General features: G+C 46.3%; 1 protein-coding gene across 8 annotated transcripts in view; it reads left to right on the top strand.

Annotated features, from left to right (window-relative positions):
* The window catches only part of LOC119973713 (REST corepressor 3-like), a 202358-nt gene extending 179830 nt beyond the window's left edge, over nt 1-22528 (top strand). For 7 of the 8 annotated variants that reach the window (XM_038812117.1, XM_038812159.1, XM_038812142.1 and 4 more), the window contains one exon: nt 20471-22528. In XM_038812117.1, coding sequence (XP_038668045.1) covers nt 20471-20788 — 318 coding nt within the window. In that variant the 3' untranslated portion in view covers nt 20789-22528. The other variant, XM_038812165.1, reaches the window with a different exon arrangement.
* Nucleotides 22529-23231: the final 703 nt, after the last annotated feature.

Raw genomic sequence — 23231 nt, 5'->3', positions numbered from 1 at the left:
CAAGTGGGCGCCGGAGCGATGAGTCACCGGGCTAGCAGATTGGCTAGTCAAGGAAGTCGGGGGGGGGGGGGTGGAGAATACAGCCAGTGGATGGCAGGGGTGGGGTTATCGGGGGATGTTGCTTGGGGATGGGGGGGGGTGGGGGAGTTATTCTGCTGACGTGGGGGGGATCTGAAGTAGGTAATGGAAAGGAGGTCGGGGGTGGAGGCGGCCAAGAGGCAAGCCAAGAATGGCGGGGCCCATGGGCCGGGGGCGGTCCCAAGAAAGGTTATGGCTGACCGATGTGGGTGGGGGGGTGGTGTTGTGCCCCCGCAACCAGGCTGATCACCTGGAATGTCAGGGGACTAAATGGGCCAGTTAAAAGGGCACGTGTCTTCGCGTATTTGCGGGCTCTGAAGGCGGACGTAATTATGTTGCAGGAGTCATATCTGAAAGTGTCTGACCAGATTAGGCTAAGGAAGGGCTGGATCAGCCAGGTCTTCCACTCGGATTTGGATTCTGAGTCCAGGGGGATAACAATTATGATCAATAAGCGGGTTCAATTTGAGGCAGAGGGCGTAGTCGCAGACGGCGGGGGAAGATTCCTTATGGTAAGGGGCAAGCTGGAGGGGAGAAGAGTGGTGCTGGTGAACATATATGCTCCGAACTGGAACGATGTTGACTTTATCAAAAGAGTGCTGGGGAAGATCCCGGACCTAGACTCAAGTAAGTTGATAATGGGGGGGGACTTTAACACGGTCCTTGACCCGGGGCTGGACCGGTCATGTCCCAGAACAGGTAGACTCCCAGCAATGGCAAGGGAGCTGAAAGGGTTCATGGAGCAAATGGGGGCAGTGGACCCATGGAGAGCCAGACAGCTGACGGGAAGGGGCTACTCGTTTTACTCGCATGCTCATAAAGTATATTCTGGGATTGATTTCTTTATCTTGAGCAGGGACTGTGTAGGGGAGGTAAAGAATACGGAATACTCGGCAATCACTATCTCGGACCATGCCCCGCACTGGGTGGACCTTCAGGTCAGGGGGGCGAATTACCAACGCCCGCAATGGAGGTTAGACATAGGATTGTTGTTGGAGGAGGGGATATGTGAGAGACTTTGGAAGTGTATGCAAAATTACTTGCAGGTGAACGATACGGGGGAGGTTTCAGCAGCGACCCTGTGGGAGGCGCTGAAGGCAGTAGTGAGGGGGGAGCTGATCTCAATTCGGGCTCACAGGGTCAGAGGGGACAGAGCTGAAATGGACCGATTGAGTTAGGGAAATTTACCGGATAGACGAGGAGCATGAGGGGTCCCCGGGGGAGGACCTACTCAGGGAGAGACGGAGATTGCAGGCGGAACTGGGGGTGCTATCCACAAATAGGGCCGTGGAACAACTTAGGAAGGCGAGAGGAATGGTGTATGAGCATTGGGAGAAGGCCAGCAAATTGCTAGCGCAGCAACTCAGGAAGAGGGAGGCGGCCAGGGAAATAAGTAGAGTGGTTGATGGGGAGGGGAGCAGAGTGGAGGACCCGGCAGGACTGAATAAGATATTTCGGGACTTCCATAGTAAGTGTACGCTTCAGAACCTCCGGAAGAGCCGGAGGAGATGAAAAGGTTCCTGGACGGACTAACCTTCCCAAAAGTAGGCGGGGGACTAGTGGGCGGGCTGGGGGCCCCGATTAGAGCGGAGGAGGTATTGGGGGGCCTAAAGGACATGCAGTCGGGGAAAGCCCCGGGGCTGGATGGATACCCAGTAGAGTTTTACAAGAAGTTCTCGGAGATAGTGGGACCGGTCCTAATTAGGGTTTTTAATGAGGCAAGGGACAGAGGGACCCTGCCACCGACAATGTCGCAAGCCACCATCTCACTGATACTGAAGCGGGACAAGGACCCGGAATCCTGCTGGTCATACAGGCGAATCTCTCTGATCAATGTGGATACCAAGGTCCTGCCGATTAGAATTGAGGACTGCGTACCGGAGGTGATTGGGGACGATCAGACAAGGTTTGTGAAAGGCAGGCAGCTGACGGCTAACTTGAGAAGATTGCTTAATGTGATCATGATGCCCCCGACGGGCAAGGAGGTGGAGGTAGTGGTGGCAATGGACGCCGAGAAGACCTTCGACCGGGTGGAGTGGGCCTATTTGTGGGAGGTGCTTGGACGTTTGGGTTCAGGGAGGGACTGGTTTATTGGGTCAGACTATTGTACCAGGCCCCAAAAGCTAGCGTTAGGATGAACAGGATAATGTCAGATTATTTCAGACTACATTGCGGGACCAGACAGGGATGCCCACTATCCCCGTTGCTGTTTGCGCTGGCCATAGAGCCGTTGGCGATTGCGTTGAGAGCTGCGATGGGGTGGAAGGGAATGACTAGCGGCAGGTGGAACATAGGGTCTCTCTCTATGCGGACGACCTGCTCCTGTACGTGTCGGACCCACTGCCCGGAATGGAAAATATACTGGAAACATTGAGGAAGTTCGGCCGGTTTTCAGGGTACAAATTAAATATGGCCAAGAGTGAGATGTTTGTGGTGCAGTCAAGGGGCCAGGAGAATAGACTGAAGGAGCTGCCATTTAGGCTGGTTGAGGAAAGTTTCCGGTACTTGGGGATACAGGTGGCACGAGACTGGGGCAGGTTGCATAAGTTAAATTTGACTAGAGTGGTGGAACAAATGAAGAGGGAGTTTCGGAGATGGGATGCACTCCCGTTGTCACTGGCGGGGAGGGTGCAGACTGTAAAGATGACAATCCTCCCTAGATTCCTGTTCATCTTCCAATGCCTCCCGATCTTTATCCCACGGTCCTTCTTCAAAAGGACTGGCAAAATCATCATGAGCTTTGTTTGGGCGGGAAAATCCCCGTGGGTGAAGAAGGCGATGCTTGAAAGGAGCCGCAGCGAGGGAGGACTGGCATTGCCGAGTCTGATCAACTACTACTGGACGGCTAACATAGCCATGATAAGGAAGTGGATGGTGGGTACAGGGTCTATCTGGGTGCGAGTGGAGGCGGCTTTGTGCAGGGGCACCAGTTTGGCAGCCCTGGTCACGGCTCCCCTACCGCTGTCGCCGGCCAGGTACACCAGCCCGGTAGTGGGGGCGGCCCTGTGGATATGGGGCCAGTGCAGGAGGCATGTAGGGGAGGTGGGTGCGTCTGTCTGGGCTCCAATATGTGATAACCATCGGTTCGCCCCCGGGAACTTGGATGGAGGGTTTTCGAACATGGCGGCAGGCGGGGGTGAGAAGGGTGGGTGATATGTTCCTGGAGGGGAGCTTTGCGAGTTTGAGGGGCTTGGAGGAAAAATTTGGGCTGGTAAGGGGAAATGACTTTAGGTACTTACAGATGCGGGACTTTGTACGCAGACAGGTCCCATCCTTCCCACGCCTCCCGCCAATAGGGATCCAGGACAGAATAGTCTCTAGAGGAGAAGGAGGAGAGGGTAGAGTCTCGGATATTTACAAGGTGCTCATGAAGGGGGGATGAGTCCCAGACGGAGGAACTGAAACTCAAATGGGAGAAGGAGCTTGGTGGGGAGATGGAGGACGGGCTGTGGGCGGAAGCCCTGAGTAGGGTAAACTCAACCGCAACATGTGCCAGGCTCAGCCTGATTCAATTTAAGATCGTTCACCGGGCCCACATGACGGTAGCTCGGATGAGCAAATTCTTTGGGGTAGAGGACAAGTGCGCTAGATGCACAGGAGGACCAGCGAACCATGTTCACATGTTTTGGGCATGTCCTGAGCTTAGGGGGTACTGGGAGGGATTTGTGGGGGTCATGTCCTAGGTGCTGAAAACAAGGGTGGTGATGAGTCCAGGGGTGGCAATTTTCAGGGTTTCGGTAGACCTGTGAGTCCAGGGGGAGAAAGAGGCAGATGTTCTGGCCTTTGCTCCCCTAATAGCCCGGCGGCGAATACTGCTGGCATGGAGGGACTCAAAACCCCCGAAGACCGAACTATGGCTTTCGGGCATGTCAAGTTTTCTGGGTATGGAAAAAATTAAGTTTGCCTTGAGGGGATCTGTACTGGGGTTCGCCCGAAGGTGGCAACCATTCATCAACTTCTTCGCGGGAGAGTGAACGTCAGCAGGGGGTGGGTGGGGGGGGATTAGAGTAGAGTAGGAGGGATGAATAGGTGGGTAGTGTCTATGGGAGAGGGGCGGGTATGTGCATTATGGTTTGATGGAAGTATTGGTTTTACGTTGATGTTTGGACATTTCTGTTATCTGTAACTGTTTACAATACCAAAAAATACCTCAATAAAATTGTTTGTTTAAAAAAAAGAGATGAAATAACCAAGGGATCATCTAGCGAGGCTTTGTAGGTGGAATTAAGAAATAAGATAGGATGGTCACCTTATTGGGGTTGTACTCTCGACCCCCAAATAGTTAATGGGAATTAGAAATACAAATATGCAGGGAGATTAGGGAGACTTGGAGGAGTAACAGGGTTGTGATAGTAGAGGATTTTAATTTTCCTAACATAGACTGGAACTGCCATAGTGTTAAGGGCTTTGATAGGTTGGAATTTCGTAACTGTGTTCAGGAAAGTTTCGTCGGGCAGTATGTGGAGGGTCCTACTTGGGAAAGGGCAAAACCTGACCTACTCTTGGGAAATAGGGCACGACAAGTAACTGAGGTGAACAGTGACCACAGTTCTATTAATTTTAAAATAGTTTTGGAAGGGACAAAACTAGTTCACAGGTGAAAGTTCTAATTGGGACAAGGCGAATTTTGATGGAATTAGACAGGAGCTTGCAAGGGTCTACTGGAGTAGCTGGTTTGAGGGCAAAGGGGCCCCCAGCAAGTGGGAGGCCTTTAAAAGTGAAATAGGTAGAATTCATGGTCAATATTTTCCTGTTAGGGTGAAGGGCAAGGTTGGCAGAAGAAGGGGACCCTGGATGACAAAACTCATTGAGGTTTGGACCATGAAAAAGAAGGGGGCATAGCTCAGGTACAAGCAGCTGGAATCAAGGGATTCCCTGGAGGTGAGCAGGGGATACAGGAGTATACTTGAGAAGGAAATTAGGAGGGCAAAAAGGGGGCATGAGGTAGCTTTGGCCGAGAGGATTAAGGTGAATCCAAAGGGATTCTTTACGTATATTAAAGAAAAAGAATAACTATAGAGAGAATAGTACCGCTCAAGGACTAAAGTGGGCTCATAAGTGTGGAACTGCAGGAGATGGGTGAAGTTCTCAATGAATATTTCTCCTCTTTGTTTGTTGTGGAGAAAGACATGAAGACTTTGGAACCAGGGAAGGTTAGTAGCAATATATTGCGGACATTTTGCATTACAGTAGAGGAGGTGATGGACATATTAAAATGTATGAAGGTGGATAAATCTCCTGGCCCTGACCAGGTATATCCAAGAACACTGCGTGAGGCTAGAGAATAAATTGTTGGAGCCCTGGCTGAGATATTAGCATCATCATTAGCCACGGGTTAGGTATCAGAAGACTGGAGGGTAGCAAATGTTGTGCCCTTATTTAAGAAGGGCTGCAAAGAAACCGCTGGGAATTATAGACCGGTGAGCCTAACATCTGCAGTGGGTAAGTTACTAGAGCGGATTCTGATGGATAAGATATGCAGGCATTTGGAAAGATAGGGTTTGATTAGGAGTAGTCAGCACAATTTTGTGCATGGAAGATCATGCCTTATAAATATTTTAAGAGTTCTTTGATGAAGTGACCAGGAAGGTTGATGAGGGCATGGCCGTAGATGTAGTCTGTATGGATTTCAGTAAGGCCTTTGATAAAGTTCCACATGGTCGACTGCTCTGGAAGGTTAGATCACATGTAATCCAGGGAGAGCTGGCAAATTGGATATACAATTGGCTTGATGGTCGGAAGCAGAGGGTAATTGTGGGAGGATGATTGTGGGAGGATGCTTGTCGGACTGGGGGCCTGTGATTAGTGGTGTGCCTCAGGGGTCAGTGTTGGGCCCATTGCTGTTTGTTATCTATATATCAACGATTTGGATGAGAATGTACAAGGCTTGATCAGTAAGTTTGCAGATGGCACTAAAACAGGTGGTATTGTAGACTGTGAGGAAGGTTATCAAAAATTGCAGCAGGATCTTGATCAGCTGGAGAAGTGGGCCGAGAAATAGCAAATGGAGTTTAATACAGATAACTGTGAGGTGTTGCATTTTGGAAAGTCAAATCAAGGTAGGACTTTCACGGTGAATGGTAGGACCTTCGGGAGTATCGTGGAACAGAGGAACCTCGGAGTTCAGGTGCATGGTTCTCTAAAGGTGGAGTCACCGGGATATAGGCAGTGAAGAAAGCTTTTGGTATGCTCGTCTTACTCAATCTATATAGAAGTATCTAGAGTATAGAAGTTGGAACGTTATGTTGCAATTGTACAGGACTTTGGTGAGGCCGCACCTGGAGTATTGTGTTCAGTTTTAGTCGCCTTGCTATAGGAAAGATGTTATTAAAGTGTGTCGAGGACTGTGTACCAAAGAAGACAATACGGGTGTTCCCCAATCGGAAACCCTGGCTCAACCAAAGGGTTCACTACCTGCTGAAGTTCCGGACGGAGGCGTTCAAATCTGACGACCCTGACCTATATAAGAAATACAGGTACAACGTACGGAAAGCCATCAAGGATGTAAAAAGACAATACCGCATCAAACTAGAGTCCCAGGCCAACGACACTAACCACGACGACTATGGCAGGGCCTACACAGGAACACAGGCTACAAAGCAAGGCCAGGCGGAATAACTGGGGCTGGATCATCCCTACTCGATGATCTGAACAGGTTCTATGCCCGCTTTGAGCAGTCAGCCAATGCATCAGTGCCACCCACTCCAACAGCCTTGGGCACACCCATACCCACTGTTACAGCCCCAGAAGTAAGAGCTGCCTTCTTGAAAGTGAATTTGCGGAAAACGACAAGCCCCAACGGAGCCCCTGCACGAGCACTCAGAGCCTGCACAGACCAGCTGGCGAATGTATACGCAGATATCTTCAACACCTCACTCCTCCGTTCTGAGGTCCCCACCTCCTTCAGGAAGGCCACCATAACACCAGTACCAAAGAAAAACAAGGTAGCCTGTCTCAACGACTACCAACTGGTGGCCCTGGTGTCTGTTATCATGAAATGCTTTGAGTGGTTAGTCATGAGACGGATCACTGCCAGCATCCCAGACAGTCTCGATCCACTGCAGGTTTCCAGTCACTGCAACCAGTCCACAGCAGGTGCTATCTCCCTGGCTGTACAATCAACATTCGAACACCTCGACAACAAGGACACCTACATAAGACTGCTGATCATAGACTATAGCTCCGCCTTCAACACCATTATTCCGACAAGACTAATAACCAAACTCTGCAATCTTGGACTTGACTCATCCCTGTGAAGCTGGATGTGTGCTCAGTCCTCTACTGTGCTCCCTGTACACACATGACTGTGTGTCAAGATTTTACCCAACTCAATCTATAAGTTTGCGGATTATACGACTATGGTGGCCTGTATCTCAAACAACGACGAATCAGACTACAGGAGGGAGATAAATCACTTGGTTGCATGGTTTACCGAAAACAACCTCTCTCTAAATGTTGAAACACCAAGGAACTGATCATCGACTTCAGAAAGCATAGCACGACACACACTTCCGTCTGTATCAATGGCTCCGAAGTGGAGATGGTCAATTGCTTTAAATTCCTGGGGGTCACCATCACCAACAGTATGTCCTGTCCACTCGTGTTGATGCAACAGTCAAGAAAGCCAAACAGCGTCTCTACTTCTGACGGAAGCTAAAGAAATTTGGCATGTCTGCATCGACTCTCACAAATGTCTACAGATATGCGATAGAGAGCATCCTATCCGGCTGCATTACAGTTTGGAATGGCAACTGCTTGGTCCAAGATCATAAGAAACTGCAGAGTGAGGTGAACTCAGCCCAACGCATCACACAAGCTTTTCACCCTCACATTGATTCTGTATACACCTCACGCTACCTCAAGAAGGTGGACAGCAGACTTCCGGTGGCAACCATGTGTGGGTAGGTCACGTTTTCGGCAGATCCCGCCGCGAACGGACCAACGGGCCCTTTCGAGGAGCTTTGACGACCCCTTTTCGGCACAAATCGGCAGGCGAACGGCGCTAGAAGGCTCCCCACAGTAGTTTATGGAGGGGAGCAGGATGGCCAAACAAACGAGCAACAAGAAGCAGCAAGAACGGGCGCGGAAACAGAAAATGCCGGCCGTCTCGGATCAGGCAGCATGGGCCCAATGGTCGCGGGAACAGCAGGAGTTCCTTAGAAGCTGCTTTGCTGACCTGAAAACGGAGATGCTGGCTCCAATGAAGGCCTCAATGGAGAAAATGGTTGAGACCCAGAAAATGCAGGAGAAGGCAATCAAGGAGATTGAGAAAAATGTCTCGGATAATGAGGACGATATACTGGGCCTGGCTGTCAGGTTGGAGGCGCACAACGCTCTACATAAGAGGTGGCAGGAGAGGCTGGACGACCTTGAAAACAGGTCCAGGAGGCAAAACCTGCGCATTCAGGGCCTACCTGAGGGTGCGGAGGGGTCGGATGCGAGCGCATTCGTGACCACGTTACTGAGGACCCTTATGGGGCCAGGAGCATTCCCTCGGCCTCTGGAACTGGATGGGGTGCACCGAGTCCTTACAAGGAGGCCCAAAACGAATGAACCGCCGAGGGCCATGGTGGTACGGTTCCACCGCTTCTCGGATAAGGAACGAGTCCTGCGATGGGCTAAAAAGGAGCGGAGCAGCAGGTGAGAGAACAGCGTAATCCACATCTGCCAGGACCTGGGAGCAGAACTGGCCAAGAGGCATGCTGGATTCAACCGGGCTAAGGTGGCCCTCCACAGCAAAGGAGTGAAGTTCAGGCTGTTGCATCCGGCGAGGCTGTGGGTCACGTATCAAGATTGCCACCATTACTTTGATACACCGGACAAGGTGTGGAACTTTATCAAGCAAGAAAAGTTGGATTCAACCTAAAGGCTTTCTATGGGGAGGGAGGGGCCCGAAAAAAAAACGAGGCATCTGAATAATCGGATACAGAGGCGGCAGCGGCTGGGGTCAGCTGACTCACGGAAGCGTAATGAGGGGAGAGCCAGTGTCAAGCGGGTGCTTGACTGGGGCAGTTTGGGATCACGGGGCTGCGGGAGGGGGGGGGGGGGGGGGGGGGGGGGTGGTATGCTGCTTTGCTGACAGAAAAGGAGCCAACATGGGGGAACAGAGGGAGAGTTGGGGGGGGGGGGGCAATGGGGGGGCTCGAGTAAGCGGGAGACGCGGGCTCATGGCTGGCTGAAAAAGGGAGATGGCTAATTGGCCGGGGGGGGGGGGGGGGGGTCACTCTCTCTCTCTCTTTCTCCCCCCCCCCCCCCCCCCCAAACCCACATCCAGGCTGATCACGTGGAATGTGCGGGGCCTAAATGGGCCGGTCAAGAGGGCTCGGGTGTTCTCGCACCTAAAGGGGTTAAAGACAGAAGTAGCCATGCTACAGGAGATGCACCTAAAACTTGCGGACCAAATAAGATTGAGAAAAGGGTGGGTGGGCCAGGTGTTCCATTCGGGGCTGGATTCAAAGACCAGAGGAGTAGCAATCCTGGTCAGCAAACGGGGTGGCTTTTGAGGCAGGGAATATTGTGGCTGACAATGGGGGCAGATACATAATGGTTAGCGGGAAGCTGCAGGGGACTCACGTCGTGCTAGTAAACGTTTACGCCCCGAACTGGGACGATGCGGAATTTATGAGACGCACGCTGGGTAAAATTCAGGACTTAGACTCACGCAATCTGATTACGGGGGGTGATTTCAACACAGTCATAGACCTTGTATTGGACCGGTCAAACCCCAGGTCGGGGAAGCGACCAGCGGCGGCTAAAGAACTAAGGGGATTCATGGAACAGGTAGGGGGCGTAGACCCGTAGAGATTCGCCCGACCGAGGGTGAAGGAGTTCTCTTTCTTTTCCCATGTCCACAAGGTTTACTCCCGTATATATTTCTTTGTGATGAGCAGGCACACCAACTTCGCAAGAGGGAGGCGGTCAAGGAAATTGGGGAAATATGGGATAAGGAGGGCAACAGTGTCATAGACCTAGAGGAGGTGAACAAAGTTTTTAGGGCGTTCTACGGTAAATTGTATGAGTCAGAGCTCCCGCCGGGAGGGGAGGGGAGGGGATGAAGCAATTCATGGACCAACTGAGGTTTCCAAAGATGGAAGAGGATCTGGTGGAGGAACTGGGGGCCCCGATAGAGCTGGAGGAGATGGTAAAGGGGCTAGGGAACATGCAGTCGGGCAAGACCCCGGGACCGGATGGCTACCCTGTAGAAACCTACAAGAAATTTTCGGAACTGTTGTGCCCACTCCTACTAAGGACCTTTAATGAGGCCAAAGAGAGAGGGACCCTCCCCCCAACAATGTCACAGGCTTCGATTTCACTTATCCTCAAACGAGAGAAAGACCCGCTACAGTGTAGATCTTGTAGACCTATATCACTCCTGAATGTAGACGCCAGACTGCTGGCCAAGATCTTGGCTGCTAGGATTGAGGAATGTGTCCTTGGGGTGATAGGGGAGGATCAGACAGGCTTTGTCAAGAGCAGGCAATTGAACTCTAATGTACGGAGGCTCCTAAACATCATCATGATGCCTTCAGACGGAGGGGAGGCAGAAGTAGTGACGGCGATGGACGCAAAGAAAGCCTTTGACTGGGTGGAATGGGAGTACTTGTGGGAGGTACCAAGAAGGTTCGGGTTTGGTGAGGGGTTCATAGGTTGGGTCCAACTACTCTATCAGGCCCCCGTGGCAAGTGTGTGCACGAACAGGGTGAGGTCGGAATACTTTAGTCTCCACCGGGGGACACGGTGGGGTTCCCCCTCTCCCCGTTACTATTCGCCCTTGCGATAGAGCAGCTGGCTATGGCGCTGCGGACTTCAAGGAACTGGCGGGGGCTGTTTCGGGGGGAGGGGGGGTGGAGGAACATTGGGTCTAGCTTTATGCGGGTGACCTGCTCCTGTACATCTCGGACCCACTAGAGGGGATGGGGGAGGTCATGCAGATTCTGAGGGACTTTGGCAATTTCTAGGGGTACAAGCTAAACGAGAAGAAAAGCGAGATGTTTGTGATCCAAGCTAAGGGGCAAGAAAAGAGACAGGGAGAGTTTCCGCTGAAGATGTTCGAGAAGAGCTTCCAGTACTTAGGGATACAGATGGCTCGAAAGTGGGATGCCCTCCACAAGCTCAATCTATCTCGGCTGGTAGAGCAGATGGAGGGGGACTTCAAAAGGTGGGACATGCTCCCGCTATCTCTAGCGGGGAGGGTGCAGACTGTTAAGATGATGGTCCTCCCCAGATTTCTGTTAGTCTTCCAGTGCCTTCCCATCTTCATCCCTAAGTCCTTCTTTAAGCGGGTGAACAGGATCATCTTGGGATTCGTATGGGCAAACAAGACACCATGAGTAAAGAGACTGTATCTAGAGCACAGTTTGGGTGGGGGGAGGGGGGCTGGCGCTGCCGAACTTTTGAAGCTGCTATTTTGCAGCTAACATAGCCATGATTAGGAAATGGGTATTGGGGGAGGGGTCGACGTGGGCGCGGTTAGAGACGCCCTCGTGCAAAGGTACCAGCCTTGGGGCACTTGCAATGGCACCTCTGCCATTCTCGCCGGCCCGCTACTCCTCCAGTCCAGTGGTGGTGGCGGCGTTAAAGATCTGGGGTCAGTGGAGAAGGCACAGGGGGATGGAGGGAGCCTCAGTCTGGACCCCGATACGCAACAATCACAGATTGCAAGATAGACGGAGGGTTTCAAAGCTGGCATAGGGCAGGCATTAAAAGGATGGGGGACCTGTTCATAGACGGGACCTTTCCCAGCCTGAAAGTGCTAGAAGGGAAATTCAGTTTGCCCCCTGGAAACGCTTTCAGATACCTTCAGGTACGCGCTATTTTGAAAAAACAGGTGGTATCATTCCTGCTGCTACCCCCAGGCAGGATACAGGATAGGGTGGTCTCCGGCACCTGGGTAGGGGAGGGGAAGGTGTCGAACATCTACCAGGAACTTCAGGAGGCGGAGGAAGCCTCAGTGGAGGAAAGTAAGGATAAATGGGAGGAGGAGCTAGATGCGGGCCTGTGGGCGGACGCCCTAAACATGGTCAATTCCTCCTCATCATGTGCCAGGCTTAGCTTAATCCAGTTTAAGGTGGTCCGCTGGGCGCACATGACGGCAACCAGGATGAGCAAGCTCTTTGGGGTTGAGGATAAATGTACAAGGTGTGCGGGAAGCCCTGCAGACCATGTCCATATATTCTGGGCATGCCCGGCCCTTAAGGGATTCTGGCAGGGTTTTGCTAAGGCAATGTCCAAGATCTTAGGCATGCGGGTGGTGCCGAGTCCAGAGATAGCGATCTTTGGTGTGTCAGACGATCCGGGAGTTCAGGAAGGGAAAGAGGCCGATGTATTGGCCTTTGCCTCCCTGGTAGCCCGGAGTCGGATCCTTTTAATGTGGAGGGACTCGAAGCCACCAAGTGTAGAGACCTGGGTTAGTGACATGGCTGGGTTTTTCAGTCTCGAGAAAATAAAGTTTGCCTTGAGAGGGTCCGTGGTGGGGTTCTCTCGGAGGTGGCAGTCGTTCCTCGACTTTCTAGGAGAGCAGTAATGTTCAGCAGCAGCAGCAGCATCCCGGGGTGGGGGGGAATCGTTACGTTGTATTGTTCTTTTCTTTGTCTATTCGTTAACTTTTATTTCATTTTGTTATGTTAATGGTTGCGCACGGTTATGTAAAAATTATGTTTTTGACAAAAATTTTGAATAAAAATAATTTTTAAAAATTAAAAAAAAAGGATGACAGCATTATCAGAGACCCATCCCACCCAGGCATTGCCTTCTTCCAGGCCCTTCTATCAGGCAGAAGGTACAGAAGCCTGAAGACCCGCACATCCAGGCATAGAAACAGCTTCTTCCCCACAGCTTCAAGACTCCTCAACGACTTCCCCTCGGACTGATCTGTTGCCTGTAAGAACACTAGTCACGATGCCCTGTGCTGGTCTTGCTCATGCATTTGCGTTTTTTGGCTCCTTGTACCGCACAGTAACCAAACACTGTTTGTCGATGTACCATTTGTCAAATACTCTGTTGATTATTCTTTTTGTCTACTATGTACGTACTGTGTACGTTCCCACGGCCGCAGAAAAATACTTTTCACTGTACTTCGGTACATGTGACAATAAATCAAATCAAACTGGAGAGAGTGCACAAGAGATTTACAAGATATTGCCAGGGCTCAAGGGACTGAGTTAAAAGAAGAGATTGGAAGGCTCGGACATTTTTCTTTGGAGCGTAGGAGACTGAGGGGTGATCTTATAGAGCTGTATAAGATCGTGAGAGACATGGATAGGGTGAATGCACTCAGTCTTTTTCCCAGATTTGGGGAGTCAAGAACTAGAGGGCATAGGCTTAAGATACGAGGGAAAAGAATTAATGGGAACCTGAGGAGCAACTTTTTTACACATATGGTGGGACGTATGTGGAATGAGCTGCCAGAGGAAGTGTTTGAGTCAGGGACATTGACAACATTTAAAAGGCATTTGGACAGATGCATGTGTAGGAAAGGTTTAGAGGGATATGGGACAAATGGCGTTAACTTATATGGGCTTTATGGTTGGTATGGACCAGTTTGGGTTGAGGGGCCTGTCTCCGTGCTGTGGATTCTATGATTCTATGCTTTTCTGTTACTTGCAAGTGAACTCTTATATTCTATTTCCTCGCTCTTAATCAATCTCTTTGTCCTCCTTTGCTGAATGCTTAACTTCTCCCAATCCTCTTGCTTGCTATTTTTTCTTAATACTATCCTTAATTTATTTTGCAAACCATGACTGGGTCGTTTTTCTTGTATTGTTTTTGCGTCAGCAAGGAATGTATAACTGTTGCAATGCATACATTCATTCCTTAAATATTTGCCACTGCCTATCCACCATCATGCCTTTTAATGAAGTTACCCAATCTAACCTAGCCAACTCGCGCCTCATAAATTTGCACTGTTGCCAATCTGATTCATCCAATCTACATGTAGATTAAAGTAACCCATGATTATTGTGGTACCTTTCTGACACACCCCATTTATTACTTCCTGTAGCATCCCACGGTGTAAATACTGATAGGGGGCATATAAACTACTGCCACAAGTGACCATCTCCCTTTCCTACTTTTATCTCACCCAAACTGATTCTACATCTTGCTCATTTGAGCTAAGGTTGTTTCTCACTGCTGTAGTAATGGCAACCTTAATTAACAGAGCTACCCACCACCTTTCCTTAGCTTTTTATCATTTTATGAAATGTCAAAGGGACTTTAAATTTTCAGTTCACAGCCTTGGTCACTCTGCAACCATGTCTCCATGATGGCTAACAGGTCATGCATATTTATTTCAATTTGTGCAAACAATTCATCCATTTTGTTATGAATGCTGTACACATTCAGATATAGAGCCTTTAAACTCTTTCTAATTTTTGCAATATCTGGCCTTCTGTCTGGTGCATCCTTACTTACGTTTGTACTCTTTGCCCCTTCCTGCCGCATTTTGGTTATCTTTATTCAAATAGCTACCCTGCTCTTTGTTAAGCAATTATTTAATATGTCTCCTTTCACACAATCCTTCCCCCCATCCTATTATTTATTTTAAAGCCCCCTCTACCACCCTAGTTACATGACTCACCAGGACACTGATACTTAATTTTTTTTTTTTAATTATGAATGGATTTTTTTTTTAAGCAATTCTACACATGCCATTGTAACTATACAATGTTACACTGTTTCATTGGTCTGTACAGGGTGTATACTTAGTGAATGGATATGGAAGTGCCATAAGTTAACGGTGGGGCTAAAGGTAGACAAGTCTCCTGGCTCTGATGGGATGCATCCCAGAGTGCTAAAAGAGATGGCTAGGGAAATTGCAAATGCACTAGTGATAATTTACCAAAATTCACTAGACTCTGGGGTGGTCCCGGCGAATTGGAAATTAACAAACGTGACACCACTGTTTAAAAAAGGAGGGAGGCAGAAAGCAGGTAATTATAGGCCAGCTAGCTTAACTTCGGTAGTAGGGAAGATGCTGGAATCTATCATCAAAGAAGAAATAGCGAGGCATCTGGATGGAAATTGTCTCATTGGGAAGACGCAGCATGGGTTCATAAAGGGCAGGTCATGCCTAACTAATTTAGTGGAATTTTTTGAGGACATTACCAGAGTGGTAGATAACGGGGAGCCAATGGATGTGGTATATCTGGATTTCCAGAAAGTCTTTGACAAGATGCCACACAAAAGGTTGCTGTATCAGATAAAAATGCATGGCATTAAGGATAAAGTAGTAGCATGGATAGAGGATTGGTTAATTAATAGAAAGCAAAGAGTGGGGATTAATGGGTGTTTCTCTGGTTGGCAATCAATAGCTAGTGGTGTCCCTCAGGAATCAGTGTTGGGCCCACAATTTTTCACAATTTACGTCGATGATTTGGAGTTGGGGACCAAGGGCAATGTGTCCAAGTTTGTAGATGACACTAAGATGAGTGGTAAAGCAACAAGTGCAGAGGATACCGGAAGTCTGCAGAGGGATTTGGATAGGTTAAGTGAATGGGCTAGGGTCTGGCAGATGGAATACAATGTTGACAAATGTGAAGTTATCCATTTTGGTAGGAATAACAGAAAAAGGGATTATTACTTAAATGATAAAATATTAAAACATGCTGCTGTGCAGAGAGACCTGGGTGTGCTCGGCATGAGTCGCAAAAAGTTGGTTTACAGGTGCAACAGGTGATTAAGAAGGCAAATGGAATTTTGTCCTTCATTGCTAGAGGGATGGAGTTTAAGACTAGGGAGGTTATGCTGCAATTGTATAAGGTGTTAGTGAGGCCACACGGAGTATTGTGTTCAGTTTTGGTCTCCTTACCTGAGAAAGGACGTACTGGCGCTGGAGGGTGTGCAGAGGAGATTCAATAGGTTAATCCCACAGCTGAAGGGGTTGGATTACGAGGAGAGGTTGAGTAGACTGGGACTGTACTCGTTGGCATTTAGAAGGATGAGGGGGGATCTTATAGACACATATAAAATTATGAAGGGAATGGATAGGATAGATGCGGGCAGGTTGTTTCCATTGGTGGGTGCAAGCAGAACTAGGGGGCATAGCCTCAAAATAAGGGGAAGTAGATTTAGGACTGAGTTTAGGAGGAACTTCTTCACCCAAAGGGTTGTGAATCTATGGAATCCCTTGCCCAGTGAAGCAATTGATCCTTCATTAAATGTTTTTAAGATAAAGATAGATAGTTTTTTTGAAGAATAAAGGGATTAAGGGTTATGGTGTTCGGGCCGGAAAGTGGAGCTGAGTCCACAAAAGATCAGCCATGATCTCATTTTTTTTTTTTGTTTAAATAAATTTTTAGAGTACCCAATTATTTTTTTCCAATTAAGGGGCAATTTAGCATGGCTAATCCACCCATCCTGCACATCTTTGGATTGTGGGGGTGAAACCCACGCAGACACAGGGAGAATGTGCAATCTCCACACAGACAGTGACCTAGGGCCAGGATTCGAACCTGGGTCCTCAGCGCCGTAGGCAGCAATGCTAACCACTGTGCCACCGTGCTGCCCAGCCATGATCTCATTGAATGGCGGAGCAGGCTCGAGAGGTCATATGGCCTACTCCTGCTCCTAGTTCTTATGTTGTTATGTAAATTGGCATGGAGGATATAAGGGCCCATGAGGTGTGTGGGTGGGGGAACAGGGACTGGCACAGGGGAGCTAGAGTAAGGCCTCTTTTGACCTTGCCTTTCAGAAGGTTCCCCACTCCAGACTACAGTTCATGAATCCTCTTGAGTCATGGAGAAGCTGGTCGGACTTCACAAAAGTTGCGGGGGGCTTGGAGATGCCTACCCTGTAATGGAGATTCTCCCTTCGAGAGTGCAGGTTGTGGGCTTGATTTTATTCCACACCACCGGAATTTGTGGGTGCCGAGAATGGGTTTATGCTTACTGAAAACTGAATTTCATATATACATTGCTGATTGATAATTTGACAGATAATCTATATTTCAGCAAAGTTTAAAAAGTTGAACAGCCTGAAGATAACAACAATAATTAAAAACAATGAATAACAAATATCAGTTGATGTGCATAATTTTGCAGAATCAATGAAACCATTCATTAAAATGTTTCAGTTGTAATGTTAGACCTGACGGGGGTGGGAGAGGTGATTTCTGTTTCGGCACTTGTCAACCCCAATTTTTGTGATGCATGTTCTTTTATGGGATGTGGATATCTTTGCAAGTCTAGCATTCATTGCCAATCCCTAATTTTCCTTGTGCTGAGTGGCTTGCTAGGTCATTTCAGAGGAAGGTTTAGAGTCCTCCCCATTGCTGTGTTTGTAGTCCCAAATCGACCAGACCAGGTGAGAATGGCAGATTTTCTTCCCTCAACGTCATTATTGTGTTTGGAGAAGTGCCTTTGTGAAATGTGACCATAGAGTTTCCATAGTCATGTGACTTTGGATGTCAACCTTGGTGTAAAAGGCTTGAGAGTAGAAACTATTTCATCCACCATTTGGAACATGGCGTCAGGAATGCAACTGAAAGTAAGTAGAGTTGCTAGCTGTAAGAGAGTCAGCAGCTGTAAAATTAAAGCACAGATTTATTAAAACCTCAGTCTGAAACTTTGTACAGGACATTGGTCACTGATTAAGTCAGTAAGGCATTGAATATTCCAGGGCCTACTCCTATGGGGGTGAAGGCATATTGAAAATAAATTGGAAGTTCTTCCAGTCTCGGTGGTAACATTATGAAATTGACAGAGTTAAAAAAGAAACCTGAGCAAATAAGAGTAGCAACTCAGTGCTGGGGTAAGTGCTACAAGCTTTATTTCATCCTGGGCCTCACTGAGGAGCAGAAAAGCCAGTTATGTGAAATGTTGGAGGCCTTAAGGACCCTACTGATGTTACTTATGAACTCTACATGTTCACTGAGTTCAGGAGGAGCGAAGAGAACATTGATCAATGTGATTGCATTGCGGTGCCTAGCTGAAGAGTTTGAGCAACTGAATGATCTAATGAGAGAAAAGATTGTCTTTGAAACAATAGATCCCTCCATTGAAGCACATCTATTGAGAGAAGCGAAGCTATTGACTGTAGAAACTCTAAAATTATCAGCTGCGGGCTATTGATGGTAGAACGGATGAAACTTTGCATTCTGCTGAGACAGTTCATCCTTTCCATGTACAAAACAATTGGGAGAAGGAAGGGCCTGCAGAAACATCAAGGCCAGAGTACTGTGTGTAAATACTATGGCGGGCACCGCACAAAATAAAAGAATGCCCAGCATGGCAAAAGGAGTACTTAAACTGTAAGAAGTGGAATCACTTTTCATACAAGTGTTTTGCTGTGATTAAGAAAAGCAAGCCTATATGGATGGTTCCTGGAGAGATGCTGATGAGCCTGATCAATTATTCTGTACCCTAGAACAGATTGGCCTCATGCTTCAAGGAGAAAAATGGCTTTTGACTATTGCAATGATGCATTCAGGAGAGCATGAAGTGAATATGGTGTCAGATAGACACTGGTGCTATTGTAACATCATGAGCTTCGCAGACTTGAGTGAAGTTGCTCAAAATGGTGACCCAAAAATGACTTGAAAATAAAGTGAGGCTATATGTGGGAATGTATCTCACCCCAAGAGGGCAATCTAAGCTGAGAACCAAGTGCAGTAGAATAAAGAAGATCGACATTTGCAGAAGTAGACACTTAGCAAAATCCTCTCATCTCAGCTGAAATAAGTCAAAAACCTGGATTGGTAACCCTTCACGTATGAGAAGAGGTTTGCAGAGTTCGGCACAGCACAATGTCAGTAACTGCTGAATTACGCCTAAAAGTTTACAAAAATGTCTTTGCATGTCTTGTATATCTTCCTGGTGCGGTTGAGTGTGCGCGACCAATTGAGCATCTTCTGAGGAGATTTCCAACTTCTTTCAAATTCAGTATGAAAGACAAGATAGAGAAGGTTGGAAAAATGGGAGTGATCAATTAAATGACAATTCCTGCAGACTGGATTAGCAGCATGATGGAAGTGAAACAACCTGAAAAGATGAGTGTGCATAGGTCCAAAAGACCTCAATAAAACTTGCAAAGATCTCATTACCCCATGCCAAATATTGAATTAAAGTTTGCCGTGACAAATATCTTTAACCTAGATGCGAAGGATGGATACTGGCAAGTGAAGTTGTATGAAAGCAGCAATTTCCTGACTATCGATGCCATTTGGAGGTACAGGTGGTTGCACGTGCCGTGTGACATTTGGCACTAATCCAGAAGAATATCAATGCCGACATTGATATTCGTGAGATAATTAATGACCTTTCATGAATAGAAGTGATCGTGAATGATCTGTTAGTCTATGGATTTGGAGATATGATGGAAGAAGCCATTGCAGATCATATCAGAATCTAGTGAGACTGCTAGAGAGAGCTCACCAGATGAGCCAGAAGGTGAATAAGTAGAAATTGCAACTGAAATAAAATACATAAGTCATGTACTCACAGTGAAAGGATTTGGCCTTGATCCGAATGAGATGTCGTAGTAGCAGAAATGCAACAACCAACAGGTATGATGGCAGTGCAATGTTTTGTTGAGTTTGTGAACTACCTAGCAAAGTTCTTGTCCCATTTGTCATCGGAATGTGAACCTCTATGCAAACTCACTTCAAAGGATGTTAAATAGCATTGGGGTACAGAACAAGAATTAGCTTTTTCCCACATCAAACAACTAGTGAGGACAATATCGGTGCTGAGGTACAACGATGAGGTCACCCTGCAGTGTAATCCAAAGAGACAAGACTTGCAACATTCTTCATGCAGCAATAACATTTGCATTTGCATCCAGACAGTTCACGCCTACTGAACAACACTTCGCAGAGAAAGAGTGAATTAAAAAGGGTGCTGGAAAAACTCAGCAGGTCTCGCAACATAAATCTGTGGATAAAGAAGCATGTTTAACATCCAATATGACTCTTCGGAATACCCTCCCATCTTGAATTCCTTTTGTTTTAATTGTCCTCCAAAACCTGCCTATAATAGGACTTGAACCAACAAACTTTTTAATCAGAAGCTACTAGTTAGCTGCATCCTTCTGATATCAGACAGTAAACAGAATCTTTGTTCTATTTGTCAGTACAGTAAATGTAAAAATGCACAAAGTCTCATCTAGTTTCTATTTTAAAATAAAACGGACACGTGAGTCTCCAGAAAGGGATATGAAACAAAATTGTGGATCTTGAGGAGAATTGTTAATTTAAAGGTTGGTGTAATTTGGGGTAAATGTATAGCATGAGTTTCTTAATATAGTTACATCTGACTAAGATCCAGAAGCACTTACGCCAATACACTAATGACATACAGTATTTCAAAATTGGAGATGTCAAGCTATGCTGCAGTCTTTAAAGGGTGCTTGTATTTCTGTGAGCTATGGATACTTTTTCTCCTTATTTCTCTTACAGGTTCAACCTCCCCCAGCTTCTGGCTCAGCACCTCCTACTCCAGTTACTGTAGCTGTTACATGTGTTACTACCATAAACCAACCTCCACCGCTACTTCGACCAGTGCTTCCTGCAGCTCCAGCTCTTCATCGTCAACCACCTCCTCTCCAGCAACAGACACGATTTTTACAACCGAGACCTTCCCTTAACCAACCACCACCCCCACTAATTCGTCCAAGTAACCCTATCCCACCTCGTTTGAATCCTAGGCCAGTACTACAGCAGCCTCCATCACTCATTGGAATTCAGTCTGAATCACATTCTTCTTCCATACATTGACTTCTTTTTTTCTTTATTTTATGACATACTTAAAAACAAAAAAAATTGCTTGTGTGGCTATGTTTAACCGAAGATTCTCCACATAACCCAAAATTCACCAACTAAGAATGTTTAACACTATCTAATTGCATCGTGATATGCTCCATCTCTGTAATACATTTTGGGCGGATTAAACTCCTGAGCCAGCAATTTAAATTAGATGATTTATTGTATATCCTCATATCTTATTTGTACAGAAAATAAAAGCCAGTAAGATTGACACCTGAGAAACTTAAGAAAAAACATTTTTAACACAGTTATTTATGAAATCTGATGCATTGTAGCCCTTGTTTTATTGCCCTGTATTAATTTAATATATTTGAAAATACAGTATTCAGCAAACAAAGGCTAAAACATCAGGAAATATTAAGATTGTATTGCATAAAATACAGTCGTATTTTTTATGGTTAAGTTTTTTTGGGCTTGACAGCATTAACTCCTGGTTGTACGAGTCAAAGCATTGTCCCAAGGAAGTGCACTTAATTCAACTTTGTTCCAAATAGGTCTTTTGTTTTGAAACACCAGTCGATAAGATTGAAAATTACTCTTAATTTATTAAATGTTATCAATTTGCTGCATAAAATTTCAACTTTGAATTTGAGAAATATTGCTGAACATGAGACAGTTACTGCATTTAATTGGTTTTGATACCAAAGAGGTGCCCTTGGTTAGGATAACTCCACATAACCTTCTTGTTAATTAAAAATTCAATAAAGTTAAGTATCTGATCTCAGCTTATTAAAATTTGACCTACCTTTTTAAATCACTATTTATAAAATGATTAATAATTACTGAAATGTGGTTTTGCTGCATTTTTGTAGCAAACAAATATTTTAAATTACTAATAAATATAAATTACATTTCTTTTAAACTAAAGTAATTATCTCATAGATTACAAGTAGTGAGTGCTGTTTGCACTGAGATGAGCATCGCTAAGAGTACATTCATCATGTCATCAAATTGATATGATTAAAGTTGTTGAGAATGAAGGCCAAGAGTAGGCCCCAGAATTGTTATTCCCAAGCCAGTAATTTGTGGGTCTGAGTTGTAAGGATTGGATAGTGCTTTGCACCTTTGAGTATGAGCTTTGTCAGTTTTCAGTTTAGCCAGTAGACTGAACAGTAGAATACACAAGGTTACTTACTCTGAGGGGAAGGTAACCAGGCTAGCACAGGCGCAATTGCCTTACCCTAAAAATGTGCCTCCAGTTGGCTGCTGACAATAGACCATTAAAGCTGATCGTGCATTAGAAGGCAGTCCCAGCATCATGCTTTCTCAGCAGGAGAATCAAATGAATCCTGTGGGGGAAATAGAGAAGGCACGGGTGTGGAGATCTTTCAAATAGTTACTTTTTATTGAAAATGGCTTGAGACTGTAATTGATATGCATTAATTTTTTTTCCGTGTAAGGTGTTTGAAAATACTAAAAAGAAATTATACTGTAATTTGATGTAGAAGATAGCACAAAGAAAACCTATAAAACCTCAAAAGTACTTTTAGTTTACTGTATATATTGACATGAATTTTGTCTTTGTTTTAGTTTTCAGTTTATAGGATGTGTAGCAACTGTGCATGTACAGTCAGTGCTTCCTTATTTATCTGTTAAGTCAGACATTCTGCATGTATTTTAAGCAGTGTTTTAGTGTAAGAAATTGTGTGCTTGTTCCTTTCCTATATTAAACTTAAATCTGGAAATGCTTTACTTTTTGTATTTTCTAAGTTTTGTTTCAAAGGTTTGAAGTTAGTTCATTGTTATAATTGTACTTTGTGAGGACCTACTGTACTCCACAAAGCTTTAATCCTATTGATGGAAATTGGTGAATGAATATTGCCGAGATGAATGTTTTCTAATTTGTGTAGTTTTGTTGGAGATTGGCAAGTTTTGTACTTGGATCAACAAACATTTATTCAAGACAAACATGACAATGCCCTCATTGTTGTTTTATGTTCATAATCAAATCTGTCCAAACAAATTTCTACTTGTATCCCTGACTCACAAATGCAAGTGCTTTCCAATTACACTCTTTGTGGAGAGTTGTCTCAAAATTTGTCCAGATTTTCAGGCATGCTAGGAAAGCAATTCATTCTTGTCTTCCAACTGCAATATTTTGGAGCTCTTAATTTTTTTTTTTAATGATCCTTGCTGAGATATTTATGCTTATGGTAAAGCAGAAGTAACACTAAAAATTGGAAAGCTTTCCTGTTTGTAGGTTCTTAAAGATGCTGGTCGGGATTCTCCAGCCTCCCAGATGCTGTCACTCCCAGATGCTGTCAATGAGAATTCCCATTGAAGCTGCCCCACGCCACCAGGAAACCCACGGGTGAGGCTGTGCTGCAGGCAGAACCAGTGAATCCTGCCACGAACGGCAGGGGGATTCCGGCTGCAGTGTCTGATTTGCATGACA

The sequence above is a fragment of the Scyliorhinus canicula genome, chromosome 1 (assembly GCF_902713615.1).
Source record: "Scyliorhinus canicula chromosome 1, sScyCan1.1, whole genome shotgun sequence".
Taxonomy (NCBI): Eukaryota; Metazoa; Chordata; class Chondrichthyes; order Carcharhiniformes; family Scyliorhinidae; genus Scyliorhinus; species Scyliorhinus canicula.
This window is presented reverse-complemented; position numbering and strand designations above follow the sequence as displayed.